Raw genomic sequence first — 27,968 nt, 5'->3', positions numbered from 1 at the left:
TATCATCATGTTCATCACTTATAAAAATCATGCATATACGTAAATTTTCTTAAAATCAAGCATGCAACGTATTATTCGTATTTTCATAAAAATTCGTGTTCATAATAACATATGCATTTTAAACATGCAATTTTTGTATTCAGGACGCTGCTAGGACCGCTAACTCGACACGGGTGCAAAATGATCATTTTACCCCTAGAAACCCTAATTGACTGTTTTACCCCTGTACCTCAATTTTTCGGCCCGAAGCCACTAGAACTTATTAAAACACCTCAAAACATAATTATAATAATTTCCTAGACGTAATCTCGAGCCCTTTCCGTAACTTTTACGATTCGTTTTAAAACTTGGACATGGATCTCGGTTTTAATCAGAATCAACCTGAAACTTAACCAAAATTTTCCAAATTTTAACCACAACTTATTCACACCTACCAGCCCTTAAACAACACAATTCCATCCATTTTGAAACCGTTAAAACTGGTTATCACTTGCTGGAAATTTCTGCGCGCTGCATCCTTCGAACCCTAATGCGCCTAGCCCTCAAGAACTCGATCCTAGCCCAAACTAGACCGGATTACCCTCGAACCAAACACTCCTAGCCCACCTATGGACCCCCTAGATCGACCTAACCATTGCCCTCAGCCCATGCACGCAGCGAAGGAGATCCACACAATGCAAGCCCGAAACCCAATCATGTAACCCTAAATCGTGGCTAGCCCTTTAGATCTTCCTTCTACTTGAGACCAGCCATGCATGTACCTCCCTGGACCATGGTTTGGACCCACTAAGGTCTGCATCAGGCCTGGTGCAGTCTTTCATGGACGTACCCTTCTTTTCCTTCGCCTGATCCACTCATAAGCCCTAGCTCCTCAAAGATCCGATCGGCCCTCACCAAAGCTCGACCAAATCTCGACTCCAGCACCTTGAAGCCTCAATTCTCAGCTTGTGCAGCCCTTAAAAATTTATATCTAGCAGACCCTTGCACGAAAGTCCAGGAAAAACATGAGTACATGTCAAGCGTATACATATTTCGTGACAAAATTATGCAAAAACGATGCAACATAATAGATCTAAGAATTTCTCATGCATAAACACACAAATCAGCATATAATTATGCGAATGATGAGAAAAACGAGATTTAGCGTGTGCCTTTGCGTATGTATGCTCGAAATCTTTGAGATATTCGCGTAGAACTTGAACCGGAGAAACGGGGAAGGAGTTTTTTTGAAAAACTTGAGAAAATTCGAAGGAAAAAAGCTGCTGGAATTTGAAGAAGGCTGCTGGAGAAAATGGAGAGGGCGGCCGAAATGTTGGGTGTGAGTGTAGGGTTTAAGTATAATATTAAGTGCTAATGGACCTTTAATTAAAAATAATGAGGTTTAAAAAGATTTTAGGTCCATTATGCAATAAAATAGTCTCATAGAGCCCAAAAATGCTCTCGAAAAATATTACTTTTAGGTACGTTTTTGAAAATATTGCCCGAACCCTCAAAAAGTCCCCTGACTTGCTAAAATTTGCGTATCGATTTAAAATATGACCCGACATGTAAAAATACCTTACCAAAGTCCATTTCGAAAAATCACATATATTTACATCATATATTAAATAATTCATTTAATAAAAATATTTTTCTTAACTGTCACCGGTCTCCGTTCCTCGTTTGAGCGCGAAATACTACTAAAAGGCCCTAATACATGTAACCTTAAAAAACCATGAAATAAAACACATTTCCATGCAATAATCATGCATTAAAATAATTAAAAACATATTTTAGTAAAATCTTAGATTGCATGCAGTCAGGCTACGTAGCTCGAATTTCTTAGACCTTACATGTATTGTGCTGGACCAAACAAAGTATATCATTTTAGACTTGACCTTGTCGAGATACAATTAAGTACTTGCCTCAGTGAAATTGAATTCATTTTTGCTAAACTTTAAGCCAGTTCTGTCACCAGCTGGTTTTTGCATCTCATGCATTTAACAAAGAAACAGAAGACTTGTTCAAAGAATTTACTAGCTGTGTCAATAATTTATTCTCATTGATATTTTACTTGAAACAATCTACCCAAATCATCATTCTTAGTAGCCATTAGATTGAGTTTTACCCTAAGACTATCCAGTTAATTTCGCTCCATGCATCTAGAGTCACTAAACTTATTTGTTAGGCTTTTCTTTTCTATCTTTACTTCCTAAAATGACTGTGAAAGTCTTTTGAACTCATCTACCATACCATGCAGTGTAGTGATAATATCATCTCGTGTGAATTCACTAGAACTAAAGTCAAATATCATGTCATCGGCAGTATCCAACTCAAATTCTGCAATTTCCAGCTCAACATCAGCCTTCAAACACAGGACTTGCTCTTCTTCACTCCAATTGGATGAGGTCTCCGAGCTGAATGGATCTGAATCTGCTTACTTGCTTTTTCTTTCCTGAACAACAAGAACTTTTTTGTCCTTATTTTTTTGGAAAGATCTCTTGTTATCTCCAGACCTCATTTTCTCAAAGTACTTCTTTTCACAGTTAAAAAAAGTTAGATTGTCATACACTTGATCCTTTTTAAAATATGAATTAAACTTAGGTTGGTTCTTTAACGTAAATTTTTTATTTTTTTAACATAAAGAGACATAACCTCATTGCTTATATGTTCAGCAGATTTCCGGCTACATGACTCTTTATTAGCAGTTGTTGTGGAGGTAGTAGCAGCCAGAGCTTTAGTAGGCTGAGAGGTAGAAGGATATTCTCTGTTCTGATGCCCATTTCAAACTCATAGGTTTTGAGATCTCCAAACAAATCATGCAGCTCAAGTTTGTTGAGGTTATTTGACTCCCTCATGGCTACTGTCATGATATCCCATTCCATGCACTACAACAAAAATGACTTTCTGCAGCGCATCATCAACAGCGTGCATTAAAAGCACGCTGTGAATAGTACTTTTAACGGCGTGCAGTAAAAGCACGCTGCGGAAAGTAATATCCGCAGCGTGCATTTATGTGTGCTGTAAATATTATATACTTTCCGCAACGTACTTTTAATGCGCGCCGTTAATATATGTTATTAACGGCGCGCATTAAAAGCACGCTGCGGAAAGTCATATGATATACTATCCGCAGCGTGCAATAATGTGCGCTGTTAATATTCTATGCATTCACGGCGTGCAGTAAAAGCACGCCGTTGAAATGGGTGAATTTTTAAATTAGCGACGGTTTAATAAACCGTCGCTAATGTAACCTTGCGACGGTTTTAACTACCGTCGCTATATTTAGAGACGATATAAAATAACCCGTCGCCGATTTAAAATCGGCGACGGTTTAATAAATAACCGTCGCTTTTAACGACGGTTTTTATTGAATTGTCGCTAATAGTTGTAAATCGACGACAGTTATGTTTTAACCGTAGCTAATAGCGACAGTTTAATGCAAAACTGTCGCTAATTATCGCAAATTGTCTATAAATTTCCGATTTCCGTTCCACTTTCACATCACTTTACAACACTTAAACTTTTTTCTAATACGCGTTTTTAATTTTGGTTTTAGTACATTTTTTTTAAAATTTTTGGTTAATATTTTAAGTGTTAGTTAAGAGATGATAGTTTTAATGGAATTTTTTTTAAAATTTATTAAATTATAAAAGTAAATTTTTTTTTTAATTTTTACGCAAAATTTAGCGACGGTTGTATGAACTGTCGCTAAATGTAGCGACAGTTTTGTAACCATCGCTAAATTTAAACACCGTCGTTCCCTTAGCGACGGAGTAGTAACCGTTGCTAAATTAGCGACGGTATTTTTTGTATTTAACCGTCGCAAATTAGCGACGGTTAACTTAAAAACCATCGCTAATATTTAAATTTTTTTTAATATTAACGGCGTGCATTGCACGCTGCGGATAGTTGTATTAACGGCGTACATATGCACGCCGTTGATAGTAGTATTAACAACGTGCATGCGCACGCTGCGGATAAACTCGAACTTTCAACACCTTGCAATTTCGCAGCGTGCAATGTGCGCCGCGGAAAGAGTATTTGCGCGCTGCGAAAAGCCATTTTTGCTGTAGTGATGGATAATAATTATCTAATAACATTTAAAGCAAGTTCACAGTTAGAATATTATTTGTCAAGAGCAACAAGTTCAATAACAATACTAATAAACTTTTCATCAAATTCATTTAATATTTTCCCATGTTTCATTTTAGCTCTATCAAATTTATGCTTGACAACATTTTCTCTCACATAATTAAGTCAATTTTCTTATATTTCTTTAGTTTTGGAACATATCTTAATCTTAATAAAAAATATTCTTATCAAGAGTTTTGCAAAGAATGTCATTGGCCACATTGTCGAAATTGAATTTCTTTTTGTCTTCGGTGGTCCACTCGGACCGGTGTTTTTCCCTTATTTGAATTGCACCCTCAGACACAACTATAGCAATATTGGCGTTCATAATCTTAATTGGACCATCCGTGATGACACACCACATGTTATCATCTTAGACAACCTAGGGGTGTCAATTCGGGTATGTCAGGTTTGCACACAATACTACTTAAAAATTGTTCAACACGAGCTCGAATCAAACCCGAAAACTCACAACCCGAACCCGAACTCGACTCAACCCGATCAACCCGATTTTGATTTTTTTAAAATTTTTTTTTAAAAAAATAAATTGAAATAATAATAATATTTTAATTTAAACACATAATAAAAAAAATCTCCATTATATATGATTTAAATTTGAAAGTCTAATAGTAAAAAATTAAAGTATATTCACTAAATCAAACAAACAATTGTTTAAAAAATAAAAATGACGTACAAAATCAATATTAAATTATGAAAATTTCTGATATAAATATAAAATAAATATTTTTTCAAATATACAATATATAAAAATGTAGTCAATTTTTATTAATTTTATTATTTTTTTAAAAAATAAAATTTTCGGGTCAACTGGACGCGTTTAATTTTTCAGGTCAGATATCGGGTTCAACCAAACCTGACCCGAACCGGAAAACCCCAAATCTAAACTTGATTTTTTTGGGTCGAGTCGTGTCGGGTTGGCGGGTCGGGTTTGATTTTGACACCTCTAAAGCATTCAGATGTGTCTGCATACAAATTTTTCAATCATAATCTTTTTTGAAAAACATTAGAATCTTGTTAAATAATGTCATTGAGTATATGTGTGACGTACCGTACTTTTCTACTATTTAAAATTTGCGGAAAAATTAAAAATTTTCTTAAACATAAAATAATCTTCAAAGTTTGCCATAAAATATCTCAACCAAGTCCTCCATAAGACATGGTTGTTCAAAATAACTACAATAAAATTTGCTAACAAAAGGTTTGCTCAAAGTGTTTCCACCAAAATATGAAATCGGAGTAATTTAACTTCTGCATGAAACTTAAACATGGCGGTCCTCGGGTTTAGCCTCCCGCTCAGTCCAAGCCTGCTCCTTCGTCGCCACCTCCTGTCTCCTCATAGACATCCTCACCTGCATCGATCAAGTCTAGTGAGTCTAAAGACTCAACACGTATAAACTGGGATAGCAAGTAATACATAATAAAACCAAATGCAACTTTAAAATAGGACATACATACTTGAAACTTGAACTTGCAAAATGAACTTGAACATACGTACGTACATAATTAGACGTGCCGTCAACATAAACTTTCTTAACATGCTTGCATACTTGAACATACTTGAACATGCATAACTTCATCATTTTTCGTAGAGGATGTTTCAACGCAAGTGACCCATAACATAACCGCCTGATCAGACTAACCACAGTACTGGGATGACAGGGACATATCCACTGCCACATACATGAGATCCCCGTTCATAATTTAACGGGCTGATTGGTCCACGTTCATAATTTAACGCTTTCCAATCTCGATCTAAACCCGTTCATAATTTAACGGGCGGATTGGTCCCCGTTCATAATTTAACGCTTTCCAATCCTAAACATTATTTGGTCACAAGACATTTAGCATACCTCAAAACTTTAAAATATTTTCTTGCACGTCATACATACTTACTTGGCGTTGAGGGATTCGTTGGACTTCGATCGGGGTCGTTGCTGCAACATACTAACGTGAATTCATATCTTAACGGGTGTAACTCAAACGTGACAATCAAACTTACCCACGAGTTCATACATTTCCTTAGGTCGTTCTAAAATTCCCGTGACTCGACATTGTTACACATTGCACTAAACCAAGACATCAATCCTCAAAGCATACCATAATATTTCCCAAAACTCAAGTACACGGACCTCGTGCCCAGGTCCGGCTCCGGGTCCGTGTAGGTGCGGTGGAATGACTCGTGAAGAAAAGGGAAAGCACGGACCCCGTGCTGCGGTCCCGGTGGGGGTCCGTGTACCTGCGCAAATTTGACAGCAAAAGAAAACAAAGGCACGGACCCCGTGCCTTGGTCCGTGTGGGGGTCCGTGTCAGCTCGCAAAATGGTTACTCGAAGAAAACAAAGGCACGGACCCCATGCCAGGGTCCGTCCATGGGTCCGTGTACCTGCGGGACAAGCCAACATACGAAAATTCTAAACAGGTTTTGCTTAACAGTCTAGACTCGATCGAACGGATCATGAATCGACACCACGAGGCCATCTTAGGATACTACATCAATGATTCGAACCTATACGATTGCCCCCAACGCAACCAGATGTCCCAAATAACTCAATACTCCATAAACAAAACCGTTGACAGAAAATGGTTTACACGATTACTCGTTCTCTCAAGAGCCTAACGACGTGAAACGACACCCCAATATACATCCCAACGTCATGCTAAATATACCTAGGTACAGCAACGTTCATCCGTCGATCCCCAACGAAGCCTGCAACCATTAAACTTCAAAAACGCATCAACATCATAATTTTCTGAAAACGCAGTTTGAGCAGTCCCACGAAAAATACCATAACTCGCTCAATTTTTGTCCAAAAATTTCAAATCATATATCAAATCGAAGATATCAAAAATTTATACATTTTTTATGTTAAAGGTTTTCTCAAAATCTCGACCGAAAATTCACAGTTTTAAGAAGAACAGTAAAAACGTGATTTAGATCTAAAAATTTTCCTTCAAAATCGATCCAAATCAATTATCCGCTCAAACTATGAACATCACACATGAATTTTACTCATAAAATAATGCAACGCATAATATGACATGATCGACGCAACAAAAGAAAGATTATACGTGCTTTTTGATAATAAACGTTACCGAACCGGCGATATCGAAGCGAAAACGGTGCGAGGCTTGATCCGGGACGACCGTGGCACTAAAATCCTTGAAGAATTCACACGAAAATTGCTGGAAGATGGAGAGGGGAGGGGGCGCCTGCTCTATGAGTGAAGAACCCTAGTTTCCTTCTCTCAAAATTAATAAAATTGAATTGTGGTAGTGTGGGTGTGTTTTGCCGATATCAGTGTGTGAAAAAGTGTGTAAGTGTGTGTGAGTGTAGAAAACGTGTGTGTGTGTGTGTGTAATAATTAGGAGAAAGTCTAGCTAAAATAACTATTTAAAATACTAATTAAAGGTTAACACACACTAATTTAATCAAACTCTTCAATTAACATAATCACACACCAATTTTAAAAGTTTTAAATTCTAAAATTCACCTAATAATTAACTTTGGCTTTAAAATACTAACAACATAATAAATTAGTTAAAAATGTCTCATCCTTAACTTAAAATAAAATATCGCATTTTAAATTGCCAAAAATCGTCACCGGGTCTTTTCCTCCATCCCGCCTCGAATAATCGCCTGAAACATGAAACTCAAAAAAACCTTTTTAACGTGCATCACATAAACATAAATATTTTAAACTAATGCATTTTCATAAATCATGCCTGGCTAAAACTCATTTAAAATTAATTAAATGATTTAATAATTAAATAAGTGCATGAGTTATATGCGTACTGAATTTGGGCTTTACAGTTCCTCCCCCACTTATATAAATTTCGTCCTCGAAATTAAGTCTTACCAAACAAATCCGGGTAGCAAAGTCTCATATCTGCCTCTGACTCCCAAGTGGCCTCTTCCACTGATTGGTTTAGCCACTGGACCTTGACTAGCTTAGTCACCTTGTTCCGAAGTCTGCGCTCATGTCTGTCTAGGATTTGGATTGGCTTCTCCTCATAAGACAGGTCTGGAGTCAGCTGTAGCGGCTCATAGCTCAGAATATGCGAAGGATTAGCTAGATACTTCCTCAGCATCGAGACGTGGAACACGTTGTGTACCCCAGCCAGATTCGGCGGAAGGGCTACACGATAAGCTAGTGTCCCAACTCTGTCAAGAATCTCAAACGGCCCAATAAACCTCGGACTGAGCTTGCCTGTCTTTCCAAATCTCATAACACCCTTCATAAGTGCTATCTTGACAAAGACGTGATCACCAACGGCAAACTCTAGATCTCTTCTCCTCTTATCAGCATAGCTCTTCTGACGGCTCTGGGCTGTCTTCATTCTGTCACGAATCTTGACCACCACATCTGCAGTCTGCTGAACTATCTCTGGATCAAGTTCTGCTCTCTCACCGACTTCATCCCAATGAATTGGCGATCTGCACTTCCTTCCATACAATGCTTCATAAGGAGCCATACCAATGGATGCTTGAAAACTGTTGTTGTATGTAAACTCCACTAGAGGTAGTTTCAATTCCCACGTCCCTTGGAAATCGATCATACATGCTTGCAATAGATCCTCCAAGATCTGAATCACTCGCTCCGACTGGCCATCCGTCTGCGGGTGAAAAGCTGTACTGAATTGCAGCTTCGTCCCCATAGCTGCATGTAGGCTCTTCCAGAATGAAGATGTAAACCTCGGGTCCCTGTCGGACACAATAGTAACTGGGATCCCATGCAATCGAACGATCTCCCTTATATAAAGCTCCGCATACTGCGATATGGAGAAAGTCGTCTTCACTGGCAAGAAGTGCGCTGACTTAGTGAGTCGATCCACTATGACCCAAATAGCATTAAAACCTCTAATTGACTTTGGCAACCCAACGACGAAGTCCATAGTGATATTCTCCCATTTCCACTCGGGGATAGGGAGTGGCTTAAGCATTCCTACTGGCCTCTGATGCTCTGCCTTCACCTGCTGGCAAGTGAGGCATTCAGACACAAATCTGCGGATGTTTCTCTTCATCTCTGGACACCAATACAAGATCTGCAGGTCTTTGTATATCTTGGTACCTCCTGGGTGGATTGAATACGAAGATGCATGTGCCTCTCTCAGAATATCCTGTCTGATCGAATTAACACTACGCACCCACATTCTACCTCTGTATTTCACAATGCCATCTGAAACTGTGTAAAGTACACTGCCCTTAGCTTCATCCTTCAGTCTCCATTTCTGCAACTGCTCGTCTGAAGACTGTCTTTGACGGATACGGTCTAGTAAATCAGACTTGACTGTCAGATTACACAGCCTCGGAGCTCTGCCCTTAGGATAGACCTCTAGACCAAATTTCTAAATCTCAGATTGAAGAGGTCTCTGCACTGACAACTGTGCTATGATTGCGAATTTTTTGCTCAAGGCGTCCGCCACAACGTTAGCCTTTCCCGGATGGTAGCTAATTTCGCAGTCGTAGCCTTTTACCAGCTCTAACAACCGTCTCTGTCTCATATTCAGTTCTTTTTGCGTGAAGAAATACTTGAGACTTTTGTGATCAGTGAAAATCTGACATTTCTCGCCGTACAGGTAGTGTCTCCAAATCTTCAACGCAAACACAACGGTGGCTAACTCCAGGTCATGCGTTGGATAGTTCTTCTCATGCACTTTCAACTGCCTGGAAGCATATGCTATAACCCGACCCTGCTGCATCAACACTGCGCCTAAACCGAGCTTAGAGGCATCGGTGTATAGCATAAAATCACCTTGCCCTATCGGCATGGCTAACACAAGTGCTGAAATAAGAGCTTGCTTCAGAGTATCGAAACTCTTCTGACACTCGCCACTCCACTCAAACTTAGCATTCTTCTTGGTCAGTGAAGTGAGTGGCACTGCTATCGACTAAAATCCCTGGATGAACTTACGGTAGTAACCGGCTAAACCCAAAAAGCTGCGGATTTCTGATGCATTCTTCGGCTCAACCCAATCTTTAACGGCTGCCACCTTGGCTGGATCCATCTCAATTCCACTGCTAGATATTATATGCCCCAAAAACGCTACCTTCTCTAACCAAAACTCACACTTACTGAACTTCGCAAATAACCTGCGACTCTGCAAGGTCTGTAAAACCGTCCTCAAATGTTGACTGTGCTCCTCATGGCTCTTCGAGGAAATAAGGATATCGTCAATGAACACTATGACGAATTGATCAAGATAAGGCTGGAATACTCGGTTCATGAGGTCCATGAAAATTGCTGGAGCATTCGTCAGTCCAAATGGCATTACCAGGAACTCATAATGCACATACCGGGTTCTGAAGGCTGTTTTGTGAACATCTGCATCTTTAACCTTCAGCTGATGATACCCTGATCGAAGATCTATCTTAGAGAACACTGAAGCTCTCTGCAACTGGTCAAACAAGTCTTCGATTCTAGGAAGTGGGTATTTGTTATTGATCGTTACCTTGTTCAATTTTCGGTAATCGATGCACAGCCTCATACTCCCATCCTTCTTCTTTACAAAAAGCACTGGTGCGCCCCAAGACGAGCAACTATGGCGTATAAATTCCTTGTCGAGAAGCTCCTGAATCTGCTGCTTGAGTTCTAACATCTCAGTTGGAGCTAATCGGTACGATGCCTTAGAGATTGGCACTGTGCCTGGTATGAGATCAATGGAAAACTCCACCTCTCTCTCCGGTGGAAGACCTGTGACGTCATCAGGAAAGACGTATGGGAAGTCTCTGACTACTGGCACCTCTGATAAAGACGGAGTGGGTATGTAAGGTGCAGAAATAATGCTGGCCAAGAAGGCCTGACACCCCTTCGAAATGAGTCTCCGTGCCTGCATGCAAGAGATCATGCGTGGAAAACTCCTCCATCTGGCAGGTTCAAACAGAAACTGCTCCATGCCCAATGGTCTAACCAAAACTGATCTCTTCTGAAAGTCGATCAAGACTCTGTTCTTTGTCAACAAGTCCATTCCCAAAATAATGTCGAATTCCGGCATCGGCAAGACGATCAAGTCAGCATACACCAGGTGGCCCTGCAGTTCTAGATCAATATCTCTGACCACGCTGGTAGCTAACAGCTCTTCTCCTGATGGGACTGTTACTGAATAATTCACATCGAGTCCTATGGACTTGATGTCCAAGTGACTAGCGAATGTCTCTGATATGAATGAGTGGGTGGCTCCTGAATCTATCAAGGCTTGAGTGGCTATTCTCTTAATGAAAATATTTCCTGAGAGACGTTAGCACATGCGAACTTACATTCTCAAAAATTCTAACATTAATCTCAAACATAACAGAAAATTACTATCCCAAATCACTCAAAATATTACTAGCACCTTAACAATCCCAAATAAAATCCACATGCAAGGCAAAATAATACTGAACTTGGGTAGAAAAGTTTACCGGTCAGCAAAGTCGTGTCTGGATTCGCCTCTTGTGCATGCATGGCGAATACTCTGCCCTGAGTCGGCTGCTTCCACTGTGGGCACTCCTTTAGCATGTGGTCACTGGCTCCACACTTGAAACACTTCCCTGATCCATATAAGCATTGCCCTGGATGCTGGCGGTTGCACTTAGGACACACAGGGAAATTTCCGGCCTTCTGAGGTGCTCCATGCTGCTGAATTGGACCCTTGCCCTTCGGCGGTCCCTGATAAGGTCTCTTACCTGGTGGCCCTTGGTATGGCCTCTTGTGCTGAGGTCGCTGATGCTGATGCTACGGCTGCTGGTACGGTGGTGCCTGGTAGGGCCTCTTGCCCAACCTGTCAGCATCAATATCCCGCTGGTCTTGTTCTGCCGCCAAAGCCCTGGATACGGCGACTGCATAAGAAGTGGGGAAAGCTACTCTCACATCACGGCGCAAGATTGGCCGCAATCCATCCAAGAAATGTCTCAGCTTTGCTTGTACATCGTTCGAAATGAGGGGTACGAAGTAACACCCCCTCTCAAACCTCCTAACAAACTCTGCAACATTGCTGTCTCCTTGTCGCAGCGTCATAAATTCCCTAGTCAGTCTGGATCGTACTTCCTCAGTGAAGTACTTGGCGAAGAACACTTCCTTGAATCCAGCCCAAGACAAGGTCTGCAAGTTAACTGCCACCGACGCACTCTCTCAACATAGTCTAGCGTCCCCTGACAGAAGGAACGTGGCACACCTGACCCTATCAGCATCGATCAGTTCCATAAAATCAAAGATTACCTCGATGGACTTAATCCATCCTTCCGCTATCATTGGGTCAGTGGTACCCGAGAACTCCTTTGGACTCATCCTTCTGAACCTCTCGTAGACAGCCTCAGGCTTGGGCCTCTCCCCTGCACCCACTGCTGCAGCCTGGTTCCCCGCAAACTGCGCGAAGAACTGCGTCATACCTGCAAGCATCTGCGCCTGCATATCCGGAGGTGGACGAGGAGGAGTGACCCTCTCCTCATTGTGAGGCTCTCTGTTCTCATCCCTAACTTCCCGGTTAATCAGACGTCTGGGAGACATGATGTTCCAACAATTTATCCAACACGTAAACCCAATATGCATGAATATAATAACAATATCCTATGATGCACGAAATTTAACTTAAAACATGGACATGCTGAAATCATGATTCAATGCTAACTACATACATAATGCAAAATTTTTAAAACTCACAGACTAGAGGTGTGACTTCGAGAGCTTCTTGCGACTGGCAGTAGGCATAACCCTTTACAAGAACACCGATCTGATACCAACTGTGACGTACCGTACTTTTCTACTATTTAAAATTTGCGGAAAAATTAAAAATTTTCTTAAACATAAAATAACCTTCAAAGTTCGCCATAAAATATCTCAACCAAGTCCTCCATAAGACATGGTTGTTCAAAATAACTACAATAAAATTTGCTAACAAAAGGTTTGCTCAAAGTGTTTCCACCAAAATATGAAATCGGAGTAATTTAACTTTTGCATAAAACTTAAACATGGTGGTCCTAGGGTTTAGCCTCCCGCTCAGTCCAAGCCTGCTCCTTGGTCGCCACCTCCTGTCTCCTCATAGACATCCTCACCTGCATCGATCAAGTCTAGTGAGTCTAAAGACTCAACACATATAAACTGGGATAGCAAGTAATACATAATAAAACCAAATGCAACTTTAAAATAGGACATACATACTTGAAACTTGAACTTGCAAAATGAACTTGAACATACGTACGTACATAATTTGACGTGCCGTCAACATAAACTTTCTTAACATGCTTGTATACTTGAACATACTTGAACATGCATAACTTCATCATTTTTCGTAGAGGATGTTTCAACGCAAGTGACCCATAACATAACCGCCTGATCAGACTAACCACAGTATTGGGATGACAGGGACGTATCCACTGCCACATACATGAGATCCCCATTCACAATTTAACGGGCTGATTGGTCCACGTTCATAATTTAACGCTTTCCAATCTCGATCTAAACCCGTTCATAATTTAACGCTTTCCAATCCTAAACATAATTTGGTCACAAGACATTTAGCATGCCTCAAAACTTTAAAATATTTTCTTGCACGTCATACATACTTACTTGGCGTTGAGGGATTCGTTGGACTTCGATCGGGGTCGTTGCTGCAACATACTAACGTGAATTCATATCTTAACGGGTGTAACTCAAACGTGACAATCAAACTTACCCACGAGTTCATACATTTCCTTAGGACGTTCTAAAATTCCCGTGACTCGACATTGTTACACATTGCACTAAACCAAGACATCAATCCTCAAAGCATACCATAATATTTCCCAAAACTCAAGTACACGGACCTCGTGCCCAGGTCCGGCTCCGGGTCCGTGTAGGTGCGGTGGAATGACTCGTGAAGAAAAGGGAAAGCACGGACCCCGTGCTGCGGTCCGGGTGGGGGTCCGTGTACCTGCGCAAATTTGACATCAAAAGAAAACAAAGGCACGGACCCCATGCCAGGGTCCGTCCATGGGTCCGTGTACCTGCGGGACAAGCCAACATACGAAAATTCTGAACATGTTTTGCTTAACAGTCTAGACTCGATCGAACGGATCATGAATCGACACCCCGAGGCCATCTTAGGATACTACATCAATGACTCGAACCTATACGATTGCCCCCAACGCAACCACATGTCCCAAATAACTCAATACTCCATAAACAAAACCGTTGACAGAAAATGGTTTACACGACTACTCGTTCTTCCAAGAGCCTAACGACGTGAAACGACACCCCAATATACATCCCAACGTCATGCTAAATATACCTAGGCGCAGCAATGATCATCCGTCGATCCCCAACGAAGCCTGCAGCCATTAAACTTCAAAAACGCATCAACATCATAATTTTCTGAAAACGCAGTTTGAGCAGTCCCACGAAAAACACCATAACTCGCTCAATGTTTGTCCAAAAATTTCAAATCATATATCAAATCGAAGATATCAAAAATTTCTACATTTTTTGTGTTAAAGGTTTTCTCAAAATCTCGACCGAAAATTCACAGTTTTAAGAATAACAGTAAAAACGTGATTTAGATCTAAAAATTTTCCTTCAAAATCGATCCAAATCAATTATCCGCTCAAACTATGAACATCACACATGAATTTTACGCATAAAATAACACAACGCATAATATGACATGATCGACGCAACAAAAGAAAGATTATACGTGTCTTTTGATAATAAACGTTACCGAACCGGCGATATCGAAGCGAAAACGGTGCGAGGCTTGATCCGGGACGACCTTGGCACTAAAATCCTTGAAGAATTCACACGAAAATTGCTGGCAGATGGAGAGGGGAGGGGGCGGCTGCTCTATGAGTGAAGAACCCTAGTTTCCTTCTCTCAAAATTAATAAAACTGGATTGTGGTAGTGTGGGTGTGTTTTGCCGATATCAGTGTGTGAAAAAGTGTGTAAGTGTGTGTGAGTGTAGAAAACGTGTGTGTGTGTGTAATAATTAGGAGAAAGTCTAGCTAAAATAACTATTTAAAATACTAATTAAAGGTTAACACACACTAATTTAATCAAACTCTTCAATTAACATAATCACACACCAATTTTAAAAGTTTTAAATTCTAAAATTCAACTAATAATTAACTTTGGCTTTAAAATACTGACAACATAATAAATAAGTTAAAAATGCCACATCCTTAACTTAAAATAAAATATCGCATTTTAAATTGCCAAAAATCGTCACCGGGTCTTTTCCTCCATCCCGCCTCGAATAATCGCCTGAAACATGAAACTCGAAAAAACATTATTAACGTGCATCACATAAACATAAATATTTTAAACTAATGCATTTTCATAAATCATGCCTGGCTAAAACTCATTTAAAATTAATTAAATGATTTAATAATTAAATAAGTGCATGTGTTACACGCGTACTGAATTTGGGCTTTACAATATGTTTATAAGAGGTTGAGAAAAATAGCTATGATATTACTTTGTTATGATCATAAAAGAGTTTAAAAAGAGGTTAAATAAACTCTTTGAAAACTTTTATTTTAAACTTGGGTTAAAAAAACAGTTGTTAGCTATTAATGTCTTTTTCTCGACCAGCTAGACATAGCTTGACCAGTGAAAGAAGTTCCAAGTACGGAAGTAACGCCCCGAAAATTTAAAGGTCCACGCGAACCACTTGCATACGAGTTATTAAATTCCTTGTGTATTTCAATTAATTGTTTTAATTGCATAAATTAATTATGATGTGCATATTTACATGTTTAAATTATACTTTTCTACATTGTTGCATTAAAATGTATTTTTTAAGGTTATTCGAGTTGCGATCGAGGAACAGAGACCGAGAGCTGAGAAAAATAGAAAATATTTTTATTAAATAATTGTTTTTGATTATTTAAATTAAGGGTGAACCTTTTATTATTTTTGAAAATAAGGAGTTTTGAGGTGATTTTATACGCCGGGACGTAATTTTTATCCGTGTTGGATTTTCAACAAAAATACGAACGCGTTGGCAACCCGGCGGATAAATTCACAAACTTTTCTACTCAAAATAATTTTTATATTTTAATTAAACACTAATGATCCTAATTAACTCCACTAATGAGCCTAAGCTTGTTTAGTGATTAATTAGCTATATAATATACAAAACTCACCCCACAACCTACACATAAACCCCACGCCACCTCCCCAATACAATCAAAAATATCTCCAAACTCAAATACATGGCACACACCAGATTATTGAAGAGAAACTTTCGAAATCCTCAAGGTAAAAATCAAACCGTCGTCTCTTCGTCGCCGTTCTTCAATCGCCAACGGTTATTCGTACGTAAAATATGTAAAGGCACGCCATAATCTCCTTTTTATCATCTTTCACACCATATTATGTGTTTGGTACATGATCACATGAAAAACATGATACACTTTTCATATTTTCGTTTTTATGGTTTTACATGCACAAAACAAGAGTTTTTCTTTTTTAAAACTCCTCCTATTGATGCACAAAGGGGCTTCCATGGTAGGAGAACTTGAAGAGATGTTTTTCCACATGTTTAAGGGTCCATAGATGCATGTTGAAGGGGCAGGACAGTAGGGGTGCAAGGTTGAACGAAAATTGCATGTTTTTGTGCACTAGGGTATCGGTTAGGGAACTTAGGGGCTTGCGGCTCTTTGCTGCTGATAGGGCACGACCAGGAGACACTAGGGGGCTGCGTGAGGATCCTAGAGAGGCTGCACGACGCTGGTTCGAAGGGCTAGGCAATCGGGCGATGAGGGAGGGCCGCGCATGGCTTGGAGGGGCGCGATTGTGAGGCTTTGTCTTCTAGGCATGGAAGGCTCGGTCCAGCAGGTTCTTTAGGGGTTAGTTAGGGTCCTAGGAAGGTCAACTAAGGTCTGGACATGTGGATAAGGGGATCGAGTCGAGGTTAGCTTAGGATCGAACCAAATATGTGCTAGGGTTTGCGTAGAAATTTTCAGTAGGGATCCTAGGCTGTTCAAGGGCTTTAATTGGCTTGTATTGGTTCAAAAATAGTTTATTTAGGTGTTATTAAGCTTTGGTTCAAATTGGGTAAAGTTTGGTTAAGTTTTGGGTTCAAACGAGTCAAAACCGGGATGTACGTCTAAGTTTTTAAAAAACGATTTTGGGAAATTAGTCGATAACATAAGTTTTTGTCTAAGAAATATTTATGGGTGTATTTTAAGGTTATATGGTAAGTTTGGAATGATTTGGGTCGTCGTTTTGAGGTCTAAGGATAAATACGAAAAATTATGCTTCTAGGAGTAAAACAGTCATTTTACACCTAAAAATTAGTAAACGTTATGGCAGTGCCCCGAATGCTGATTTATATGATAATATGATTATTTTCAATGGTTATGGATGTTTATGAATTTTTATACTTTAATATGTCAATTTTAAATGTTTATGAATTTTATAATGTTAATATGTTTATTTTTAATGTTTATGGATTTTTAATATATGAAAATGTTATTTTAAATGTTTATGGTTTAATATGTGAAAATTTTATTTTAAATGTTATGATTTAATATGTCAAAATGTTGGTTCTAAATGTTTATGGATGTTTTTATGATTTAATATGTTAAAACGTTTATTTTAAATATTTGTGATTTAATATGTCAAAACATTTATTTTAAATTTTTATGATTTAAAATGTTTATTTTAAATGTTTACAGGTTTTTATATGTTAAAAGGTTTATTTTAAAATGTTTATAGATTTTTATGACGAAACGATAACATTAAAAGATATGTTGCATACTTGGTTTAAAAGAAAAATGTTATATGCATGTTTAAATTTTATAAATTGATGAGAATATGAAACGTTGAAGGAAGTGAAGTAATTGTGATTAATACCAGGATATGTTGGAGATATCGTGAGGGTGACGGTCCCAGTGGGAATCCGATGATCGTATTTCCTTGGATACGAATATGTATACGATGATATGTTAATACGTAAGGCCAAGGCTCAGTTGACCGGTGAAAGTGTTGCTGATGTTCCTGCTGCCCAGTACTGTGGTTACATGTAGATGGATCCATCGCCCAACACGTAGACATAGATGAACACGAAAGTCACAATTAACGACTTGAATTCAACGAAAAGGAAAAATAATACGTATATGTTGATAATAATATGTATATAAATATGTTGAAGATGACATGAAAATGTTTATGGTTGAAGTTTATGCATGTCATGAAAATGATATTTTAACGTATAAGTATTTTTCACCGTTGCTTGTGGTTTTATACGTATTATTTGGTATCAAGAATATGATGTATTGAGTCTTTAGACTCACTAGGTGTGATTGATACAGGTGAGTATGATAATAATGTTGAGGGAGGCTTGGATGCCTGATTTGACTGGACTGAAGGTGCACATGACCCGAGGAATAGCGCTTCTACTTTTCCGCACTTATGATTTACGTTTATGATTACGTTAATGATTTTTTACGACTTTTTATTTATGCTTTTTGGAGAGATTTTGAGAGGTTTAGTATGAGCTACATTTTTCAAATTTATTGTCTTTTAGGTTTGGTAAAACGTTTGACGATTTTATGTTTTGAGATAATTCTTTGGATTTTCAAATACTAGTTAGATGTTTTATTTTAAAATGATTTGGTATACCGACAAAATTTTCGGTGTCGGTACGGTATACCATAGTTCGGTACGGTATACCGTACCGTATCCACCATATAATCGTGCCTTCATATAGTTGAACTTCTTCAACGTTAACATCTTTATCAAAGATCACTTGTAATAATATCTTACATAAAAACAAGTTGTCTATTGTCTCATTTCTCTTCATAATACGTCACAATAAATGCACCTTGACATGTACCCAAATATGACAATTAAAGACTTCTGAAACTTTGATTAATGAGAGAGAAAATCCTACACGTCTTTGTTTTCTAAAGAAACATTCTTGATCAACTGGAGACATCGACCATTGTGTATCGATTGATCAAAAGATATTCTGAAATGTCTAGATGATATTCAGATTGACTTGATGCGCAAGAATGCCAACTAGAAGCCAATCTGCCACTTGAACTCTTTAAGAATTTCGGCATGAATCTTGAGAGTAACTTGATCTTACATAAAGATGTGCATCTTGACTTAATAATAGCTAGTGGGAGAAATATGCAGTCCAACTAGATCTTGAATATTGGACTATCCGGCTTGACTTCATGTCACCCGACTAGAAACATGAGAACACAAAAAAGTAGCAATTCGATCCTAAAAAACTCGATGATATTTGTCATCACCAAAACTAAGATATTTGCAATCTAACATAAAGTTACTTATGTCTATGCTGATTTTTATGTACATATAATGAACTCGATCGAAGAAGGAAACCAGTTGAGGATTTTGATCGGTACCTCCTTCACATACAACCAGTTTCCTCGAACACAAACTCCCTTTTGTTTCCTTTCCCTCATGCACTGTTTTAGTTCATTGCGTTCCTTTCTAATTGTTAATCTTTTACCACAAATGCAGCAATGTTTATTTCGTATTACCGAAATGTCATTCAATTACTTAATATATTAATTTTTATAATTATCCATTTTATGACTCAATTTTAAGTTTCACGCTTTAATTTACATAAATTGTTTTGTTTGTGACAATTTTTTTTTTTATAAATATATAGGCAAAAACTTGTGTGAGACGGTCTCACGAGTAGTATGTTGTGAGACGGATCTCTTATTTGAGTCATTCATGAAAAAGTTTTACTTTTTATGCTAAGAGTATTACTTTTTATTGTGAATATTAGTAGGGTTAACTCGTCTCACAAATAAAGATTCGTGAGATCGTCTCACAAGAGACCTACTCAAATATATATTATCTAGACAAATATTGGATAGTTGAGTTCAACTTTGGTTTTAATATATTTGTCCTTTTAGAATAAAAATTAATTGATTGATATCTAAAGTGGACTGAGATCATATAATTGTATCTGTATTAGATAATGTATGTGTATCTCATTATTAATTAAATCAATAAAATATTCTAAATACATCGAATTAAATTTTTTACAATTTAAACTGTTTGAGAGAGACGATGATTGGGAATTTTGGGCCGACTAGCTCGTGTTATCGGCTGCCATTATTTAGTCCAACGGGCTTCGTCCCCCTTAAGGTCAATTGGACCATAAATTTCAAATGGGCTGCGGCAGCCGCTTCCCTCAACTTAGGGTTTTTTGGCCTTTAGGGTTTCTAATCGGTATATATACAACCCCGAATTCACCCTCGCTTCTTCATCTTCAGAGCAATTCGCGTCGCATCAAAGCTGAAAAAATTAATTTTTATGTGAGTTTCTCGTGTGAATGAATTCACTTTGTGTAATTTTACATGATCCGCACGTTGTCTCCCGGGCTCCTCGGACAAATCGAAGCTGAAGAAATGGCCCCAATACTCGTGCCAAATTGGCGCCGCCAAGTGTTGCAGATTCGCCTCTGTACCTTTCTTTTTTCACGGCCAATCTGTGTCAAATCGGCGGCTACATTTCTTTCTCCCTATTGAAAATCTTTAGTTTTTGAACAATTCAGTTTGCCTCACCACACCTTTAGCTTTTTTTCTGACAACTCATGGAAAAAGGTGTAGTCATGGAGGCTCAAATTTTAAGCGGTCTTCACGTGGGGGTTTTACGTTTTTCTCTATTGTTTTACCTCTAAAAATGTCCGCTATATTCTCTTTTACTCGAGCGAAAGTTCAAATTTTTTACCATTTATGAGTTGGCAGTGATTGAATATTTTATCCGCGCTTCTGAGATTAATCATCTTTGAAGTATAAACAAGAGATAAATGGTTGAATTTCTTAATATGAGCCATTTTAGTTTTGTTTTCATTTAATTACAAGTAACTTTTTTTGTTTTCTGGGGATTTCGTGGGCCGTGATGATTGTTTTACAGCTTAATTATGCCAGTTCTGCTTCTGAATACACGTGATTGATAGAGCTGTTTAATATCTCTGAGCCTCTGAAATCTTCCACTACAATTCATTTTAAGGCTGTTTTGTTTTCTTGTTTTAATGTGTTTTTGTTGCTTATTCTTGAATTTATACTATGAGTTTTCGTTTGCCATTTGTTTTGTATTCCATGATGATTTATCCAAATAATTGAAGTGTTTCTGGTCCCATGTCCTTGGCTTTCAAGGAGAACCTACTTGGGGTTGCTACATCATTTAATGAAATTTTTTGGAATATCTGACTCTCTGTATCTTTTATAAAATTTGTAACACCTTTTTTTTTTAAAGCAAATGCATAATTCAATCATAGTACTAGGATATATGCAAATTATTGATTGTTTCTGAAGTTGTACTTATTTGGTTAACAAGATCCAAAAGGTTTATTGATATCAAGGGGTGTAGATTCGTAGTAGTTATATAGAATTATGTGGAAAGCCGATTTCTACTATCTTTTGGGTAAAAGATCAAATCTTTTATGTGATATGTTCCATAAAATATTTCAAGATCGAGTTTTTATTTTGATTCCCATCTCTGCCTATGATGTTTGTTGGATAGTAAATGAGTTGCAGTGAAGCCAAGTACCTGTTTTACAGGAGAACCCACTTGGTGAATCTGCATTACAAATGATCAAATATTCATTTACTGAGGCAAATTCTTTAAAGTTTTCATTTCGGTCGTCTGTATGGTTTGAACTTTTTGTAGATATTCATTGTGAGTTTAACTATACTCTTACCCTCGTAAATGAAAGAATTGGGTATAGGGTCTGAAAAACTCGAATATTGTTGTGTAATCATCAGCTTCATCTCTTGAAATTTCTCATGGGATTGGAGTCAAACTAACATCACTAAATTTTTTATTATGAAAAGATTTCATTTGATCGAAGTTGTAGCTGGCTGCCTAATAGAAGTTTTTACAAGTAAATCAGTAAATTTGTTTGAGATATTTTCTTTGTAGTGTTTTTTCTGAAAGTGCGTTTTAAAAATTTAATCGGTGGACTTGTTTACAAGAACATGTTAAAAGGTGAGAGTATGTTGGTTGAGACGAATTGTGTTGATTATTTCATTTTATGGTTTTACAAAATGAGATTTGTGAAAGTGACATTGATGTTGTAAAGATATATGAATTAGTAAAATGTAAAAATTTATAGAAAAAATATGCTAAATAAAATATATATATTTTAAAAAAATTAAGGTACAATTTTTTTTAATTATTTATTTATATATTTTATTTAAAATATATATGTGTTGGGTACTTTACCGCCTGGTGCCTTGTTTTCTCTTCCAACTTCCAATTTCCGAACTACGCGAGGCATGTGTTTGTGGATGAGGTATTTTAGTTTAGGTAAGGTACGTAGAAGATTTGTTACAATTGGCGGGTTAAATTGTAATCATCTTACTGAAAAATTCATTAATTAATGAAAATCATCATATAATTAAAAGTTTTATGTGGAGACATGATTCACAGGCGGACCACAAATGAAGAAGGTTGCTTAGCCGGCGGGGGTGACTGACAACTATAGCATATACGGATGAGATCAAAAGGTTACTTGTGTACAAGGAAGAAAAGTGTTGGTGTTTATTGTATTTATAAAAGAGTAAAGCATCGTTTTTTATTCTTTCCGTAGCTTTTGGGACCAAAATATGTTGAGTTTCATGTGTTTTTAAGTTTGTCTGAAAATTGTGTTTGATGCGTCATTGAGGTATTCTGTTCCTCTTTGCCTAAACCCATCCTCCTCTCGTCGGCTCGTGTTTGCTTGCATCTTCCAAGACATCAAAGGCATTCAGCATCGATTTATTTATGTGGAAAGCACAAGAATGCTTGCCCTCTTGAGATTTAATACAATTCATCTAAAAGAACTTATTCCACTTGTAGTATGTTATATCACACGAATCATAATCTGAAATACCAGCTTTAATGCTTCTGCATGCTATGGTAAACGAAGCATTAAACAAATTTTGAGTTCCCAGTACTTACAAACACAAACTTTCCACCATTTTTTTTAACTCATTTGATCTTCTTCTGCGTAATTAAGGGCTTGACAGATTGATGGCTCCATCTCCCCATCAGTATCACGGAAATATGAGTTCTTCCCTGTCAATTCAGCCACCCGTTTAGCAGGTCCAGAATCCCGAGGGCTCTCATTCATGCAACGAGCGATCCTGATTCTTGGAAGCAAATTTGGAACCACCCCCATGGAGTGGGGAGACTTTTCATTATCTTCAAGGTTTCTGTGAACTACAATCTCACTAGGAATTTCCCACTGCTTCTTAACCAGGGATTCGCTCCCTAAATTCTTGGTTTCATCTGTTTCCAAGCGAGATTTCCCAGCTGATATCGAACGTTTCTTTTCACACCGTTTGGTATCATCCTTGTCGATCTCTGGGAAAGACCTCTTTCTCATGACAGAAGCTTGGCTGTTATTTTGATTGTAGCGGCTAGCCACAACTCTTCCTGGCTTGAGTGGCTTCTTATTTACCAAAATTTCGGCCTCTTTGAACAGTTTCTTCGGCTGAATTGAGCTGATAATTCCATCTTCTTTCTTGATACCCTTTCTGGATGCAATTGTGGTTACGGCCTGCCTAGGCAGAACTTGATTCTTGAAAGCAACTTTCTTCGATTTGGGACTTACACTTGAACCTTTTACACTTTCCTTTTCGACCACCTTTTCTTCATCTATTTCTTGGAGCTTGAAAAAACAAGATTTTCTTCTACTCTGAGAAGGGGTGATCATCTCTTGCTTGCCTAGTCGCTTCAATTTCATTGATCCAAAAATCTCGGATGGCCCCATACTGATCCCTCTTCGAACTCCGGACACGATTTCTGATGGGCCCAAACTAACCCCTCTTCTTGATTTTCCAATTGTTGATGAGATTTCATCAACCTTTTTATTCTCTTCTGCATTCTTAGCAAAAACGCTTTGTTTCTGATCCATAAACTTTGCGGGCACCACTCTACCTCTCTTCTCCGAAACCCGCAGGCTCATCTCCATTCTTTCCAATCTCAACGCTTCCAATTTTGAACTCAACCTACTGATTTCATTTTCAACCTCTTTAATTTCCTCATCAATTTTCTTATCATCACGAATCTCCTTTCCATTGTCACGTTTCGGCACCTTGTTTTCTACACCATCCTTCTTCAGAACTCCTTTAATTCTTGATTTCTCCAAAGCCCCGTCTGTGTTAATTGGCTTAAAGGGCGTAGTAGTTGACGACACTAGGGAAGATGATACGGAGGGGATCTGATTCTCCAGAAACGAACCTTGATTTTCCTTACCAGAAACTGAATCAAAAGAAGCTTTCGGATTCTCGAATTTCGACTTTAATGAACCCCACGAGGGTCTATTCGACGTCAAATCTTCAGAATATCCATTGTCAAACGCAGCGTTGTTCCAAATCTGTACCTCAGTAGTATAACTCATGCCTTCTGGAAATTGATTACAACTGATTTTTCTCTGATGGGCTCCGATTAAAATAGAGAAATTCGAGAAAAAAATGAAGATTTCTTGAATTTCTTTCGAGTTCGATGAATCAGAGTTGGCAAAAGAGAGATGATAATGGGGGTTGTGATCTATCTCATGGAGTTTTTATGTTTTTCGAGATTTCGACCGTTGGAGAGGAAATATACGTTATTGGACACCTCCGCTCCATCGCGACCGTTGAATAATAAACGGCTATAACGAACGCTCCGATGTGATTTAAAGGCCCATATATTTTGGTAAAATTTAATTGCAAAATTAATAAAAGCAATGACCCGAATTAAATTTCCATAATTGGGCAGTCCGGATTCGTCTTTTGGTTCGACCCGGAGTTAATCTTGAATTTTCAAATCATTTTGCTTTAAGTTTTAATATTTTAATTTTGATTAGAAAAATATTATTTTTTAAAGGGAAATAATATTTATGAAGAGAATCTGCATTAATCATAAAATGTTGTTTGATATGTAAATAGAAATTAGTTCGATTTATTTGAATTGATTAAAACAATATTTTTTCTTAAAACAAAGTTTCTGATTTTTAAATATATTTAATTAATTATTTCGGTTTAACAGAAATAAACAAAGACCAAGGGCATCATATGAGTTTTCTATCTAAGTTGAGACTTTTTTTACCCGACGCGAATTATGAGACTATGTATCCTATAAACTTTGTTAAAATTTAATAAATAATTAAAAATTTACGGTTTTTGAACATCAAATAATTTAATTTTGTGGATCACTGTGTTCGGTTTAACTATGAGGTTAGTTTTGAATGTTCAAATCATCTAAGGTCATTTTTATCCACAAAATCTATTTTGGTGCAAATTTTACACTAAAGTAGTGCGATTTTTGCACCAAATACAATATTCATCTCTAAACCATTTACTTCAAATATTAAACAAAAAAAAATATTCTCGAAATATTTTTTTTATTTTACATATATTAATTATTGTATTTTATATAATATATTTTTAATTATGACTAATGTTTTATTATTAATAAATTTAATTAATAATATTTAGTTTATAATTTAATTATATAATATAAATTAAATTATATATAATATGAATTAATATAAAAAATTATTTAAATTGAAAATATTAATACAAATTCAAACGTAATACATATACAATTTCAAATATAATAAGAATATAACTTCGATTATTGTCTTTGTATTTGCATTTGTATTTGAATTATGTGTTTCAAGTTACATTTGTATTTTAATTATCTTTTTCGATTTATTTATGAATTATATTGTTATATTAATTTTTTGCATTTGTATTAAATTATATTAATTATAAATCATTAAATCAAATTATTCCTTAATTATTAATAATTAACATAAATAAATATTTTAAAAATCAACGATTATTATTTTTTAATTTTTATGATTAAATACCTAATTATTAAAATAAAAAATAAATATTATAATATTATTTAAATAATATTTTTAATTTTTAATTTTTAATTTTTAATACAAATATTTATAATAAATACAAATAAAATGACCTTTGCACCAAATTAGGAATGGGGATGCGCTATTTTGGGCAAAAATAACGCAACCCTCATATATCATTTTGATGCAGATTTGGAGATGGCTTAAGTATTAAAATTTTAATAGAAAGCTATATAAAGAGAATAGAAATGAAATAATTGAATTGCCTATTACTTCAACTAAAAAAAATTTCAACAATTCAAATAGCATTTTAGTCTATGAGTAATTATAAAAAAGATTGTACACACATCACGTGTTCAAAGTTACTAGTATATATTATATAATACTCCTCCTTAAATGATTGATAGAGAACCCAATAATGTCTCTTTAAAATATTGTCAATAAACCTAATGGTTAAATCTGAACAAGAAAAAAAAGTGTACATCAATAAATATTTCATTTGAGTTCAATCACCAAGAATATTTTAACAGATTTAGGTTTCATTCTTTCAATATGAAATAATATATCAATTCATCCACAGTGAAGTAAGATATAAGGGATGAGATATTATGTGAGTGATGGTGCATGAAGTTCATGTTGGACTAACCTATGGCTCGCAACTAGTAGTGGTGTATGAGTATGTGATGAGATTCGGTCAGTCTACGGTCCATGGTCGTTACAAAATAAATGGGCTACTAACTCAATTGGTATCAACACTCTAGGAATCTCGATGCTTAAACCTAAAGGCCTTGAGTTCGAGTGTAGGGGGAGACGAAAGAAACCACTTTCTAAGAGTGTGATATTATGTTAGTGAAGGTGCATAGCCCATGCTGGACCAACCTATAGACTAGGACAAATATTGATACATAAGTATGGGTTGAGGCTCATGTTGGGTTATCCTACGGCCAATGGTCGTTACATCAGTCTTCCATACTACTCTCCCGCAAGCAATCAAGCGATTTTGATTTTCCAGAAACCCTATATTCTCGCTCACTTTTCGATCTCTTCTTCTTCGGTGTCAAGCTGTTCGACGTGTATTCTTTTTTTTTTTTTTTTTTTTTTTTTTTTTTTTTTTTTTTNTTGCTATGCTCATAGTTCTGTTCTTGTCTGAATAATTTTGAAAGGTTTGCTTCAGATTTTTACATTCTCGCCCAGGCGCCCCTCAATCTAGTTAGATATAAGGCAACGAATCTTTTAATTACGTACAAATTTATCTTTTTATATGTTTCTTTTAGTGTTGTTTAGATGCATTTAGTAAAGTTGCCTACAATAGGGATTGCATTCTATATTCTTGTAGCAACATATTATTTAGCTGGTAGGGGAGAAACGCAATCAATTCCATCAAGCTTCACCGGAGATTCAGCTTCATATTATGAATTTTTTAAAGGTGTATTGTATGCTATCCACGCCTGAGATGTTTTGAAATTGAACAAACATAGTAGTTATTAGCTTTTCTCATTATTATTTGTTTATTTGTCAATAGATGGAATCTGAAGAAGGATCCATAAATCCTCAAGGAAGTAATAATGTGTCGGAAAATGATGAAGATGGCGATGATATAAGAAGAGTTAATATTTCCGACAATGATTGTAAGAGGAAGAACACTTCAGAGGTTTGGAACCACTATAAGAGAGTGAAGATTGGAAATATTCAATTCGCAGAGTATAACTATTGCAAGACCCGTTTTAAAGTTCCAGCAAGTCATGGTACTTCACATTTGGAAAAACATTATTAAAATGCTTCTAAAAATTGTCCATGAAAAATGGATATTAGCTAAAGTTTTAGGATGGCAAACAAGATTAAAACTAATGGAAGTTTGGCTTGACTATCCATATTTTCAGCCATGTGGATTCCAGGCATAAGCCCTCCAACCTGTTAGAGTATGTGCCCGGCAAGCCAACTTGTGGCTCATGCTTTATTGACTATAATGTAAAACAATCTTTATTTTAATAATATTTTACGATTTCATTTGATTATGGCATTATACTTTATCTGTATACCCATGCAAGCTGCATAGA

At 36.9% G+C, this 27,968-nt stretch overlaps 1 protein-coding gene and 6 non-coding genes across 7 annotated transcripts; 6 read left to right on the top strand and 1 right to left on the bottom strand.

Annotated features, from left to right (window-relative positions):
- The first annotated feature begins 20,433 nt into the window (after window positions 1-20,433).
- LOC140977914 (small nucleolar RNA snoR134) lies at window positions 20,434-20,584 on the top strand. Its single transcript, XR_012175480.1, has one exon. It is a non-coding gene; the product is annotated as a small nucleolar RNA snoR134 (small nucleolar RNA).
- A 228-nt stretch (window positions 20,585-20,812) lies between these two features.
- On the top strand, window positions 20,813-20,906 carry LOC140977913 (small nucleolar RNA U36a). Its single transcript, XR_012175479.1, has one exon. It is a non-coding gene; the product is annotated as a small nucleolar RNA U36a (small nucleolar RNA).
- Window positions 20,907-20,961: 55 nt separating this feature from the next.
- Window positions 20,962-21,056, top strand: LOC140977903 (small nucleolar RNA Z223). Its single transcript, XR_012175469.1, has one exon. It is a non-coding gene; the product is annotated as a small nucleolar RNA Z223 (small nucleolar RNA).
- A 112-nt stretch (window positions 21,057-21,168) lies between these two features.
- On the top strand, window positions 21,169-21,276 carry LOC140977904 (small nucleolar RNA Z278). The gene has a single exon (XR_012175470.1). It is a non-coding gene; the product is annotated as a small nucleolar RNA Z278 (small nucleolar RNA).
- A 298-nt stretch (window positions 21,277-21,574) lies between these two features.
- On the top strand, window positions 21,575-21,690 carry LOC140977905 (small nucleolar RNA Z278). Its single transcript, XR_012175471.1, has one exon. It is a non-coding gene; the product is annotated as a small nucleolar RNA Z278 (small nucleolar RNA).
- A 93-nt stretch (window positions 21,691-21,783) lies between these two features.
- On the top strand, window positions 21,784-21,893 carry LOC140977911 (small nucleolar RNA snoR97). Its single transcript, XR_012175477.1, has one exon. It is a non-coding gene; the product is annotated as a small nucleolar RNA snoR97 (small nucleolar RNA).
- Window positions 21,894-23,040: 1,147 nt separating this feature from the next.
- LOC140977696 (uncharacterized) lies at window positions 23,041-24,459 on the bottom strand. The gene has a single exon (XM_073442441.1). The coding sequence runs from the start codon at window positions 24,457-24,459 to the stop codon at window positions 23,041-23,043; it is 1,419 nt and encodes a 472-aa protein (XP_073298542.1).
- Between the last annotated feature and the right edge of the window lie 3,509 nt (window positions 24,460-27,968).

The sequence above is a fragment of the Primulina huaijiensis genome, chromosome 5 (assembly GCF_012295235.1).
Source record: "Primulina huaijiensis isolate GDHJ02 chromosome 5, ASM1229523v2, whole genome shotgun sequence".
Taxonomy (NCBI): domain Eukaryota; kingdom Viridiplantae; phylum Streptophyta; class Magnoliopsida; order Lamiales; family Gesneriaceae; genus Primulina; species Primulina huaijiensis.
This window is presented reverse-complemented; position numbering and strand designations above follow the sequence as displayed.

Bases quoted from the DNA above. Each gene is read 5' to 3' on its own strand.
- LOC140977696 (XM_073442441.1), bottom strand. From the start codon at position 24,459: ATGAGTTATACTACTGAGGTACAGATTTGGAACAACGCTGCGTTTGAC.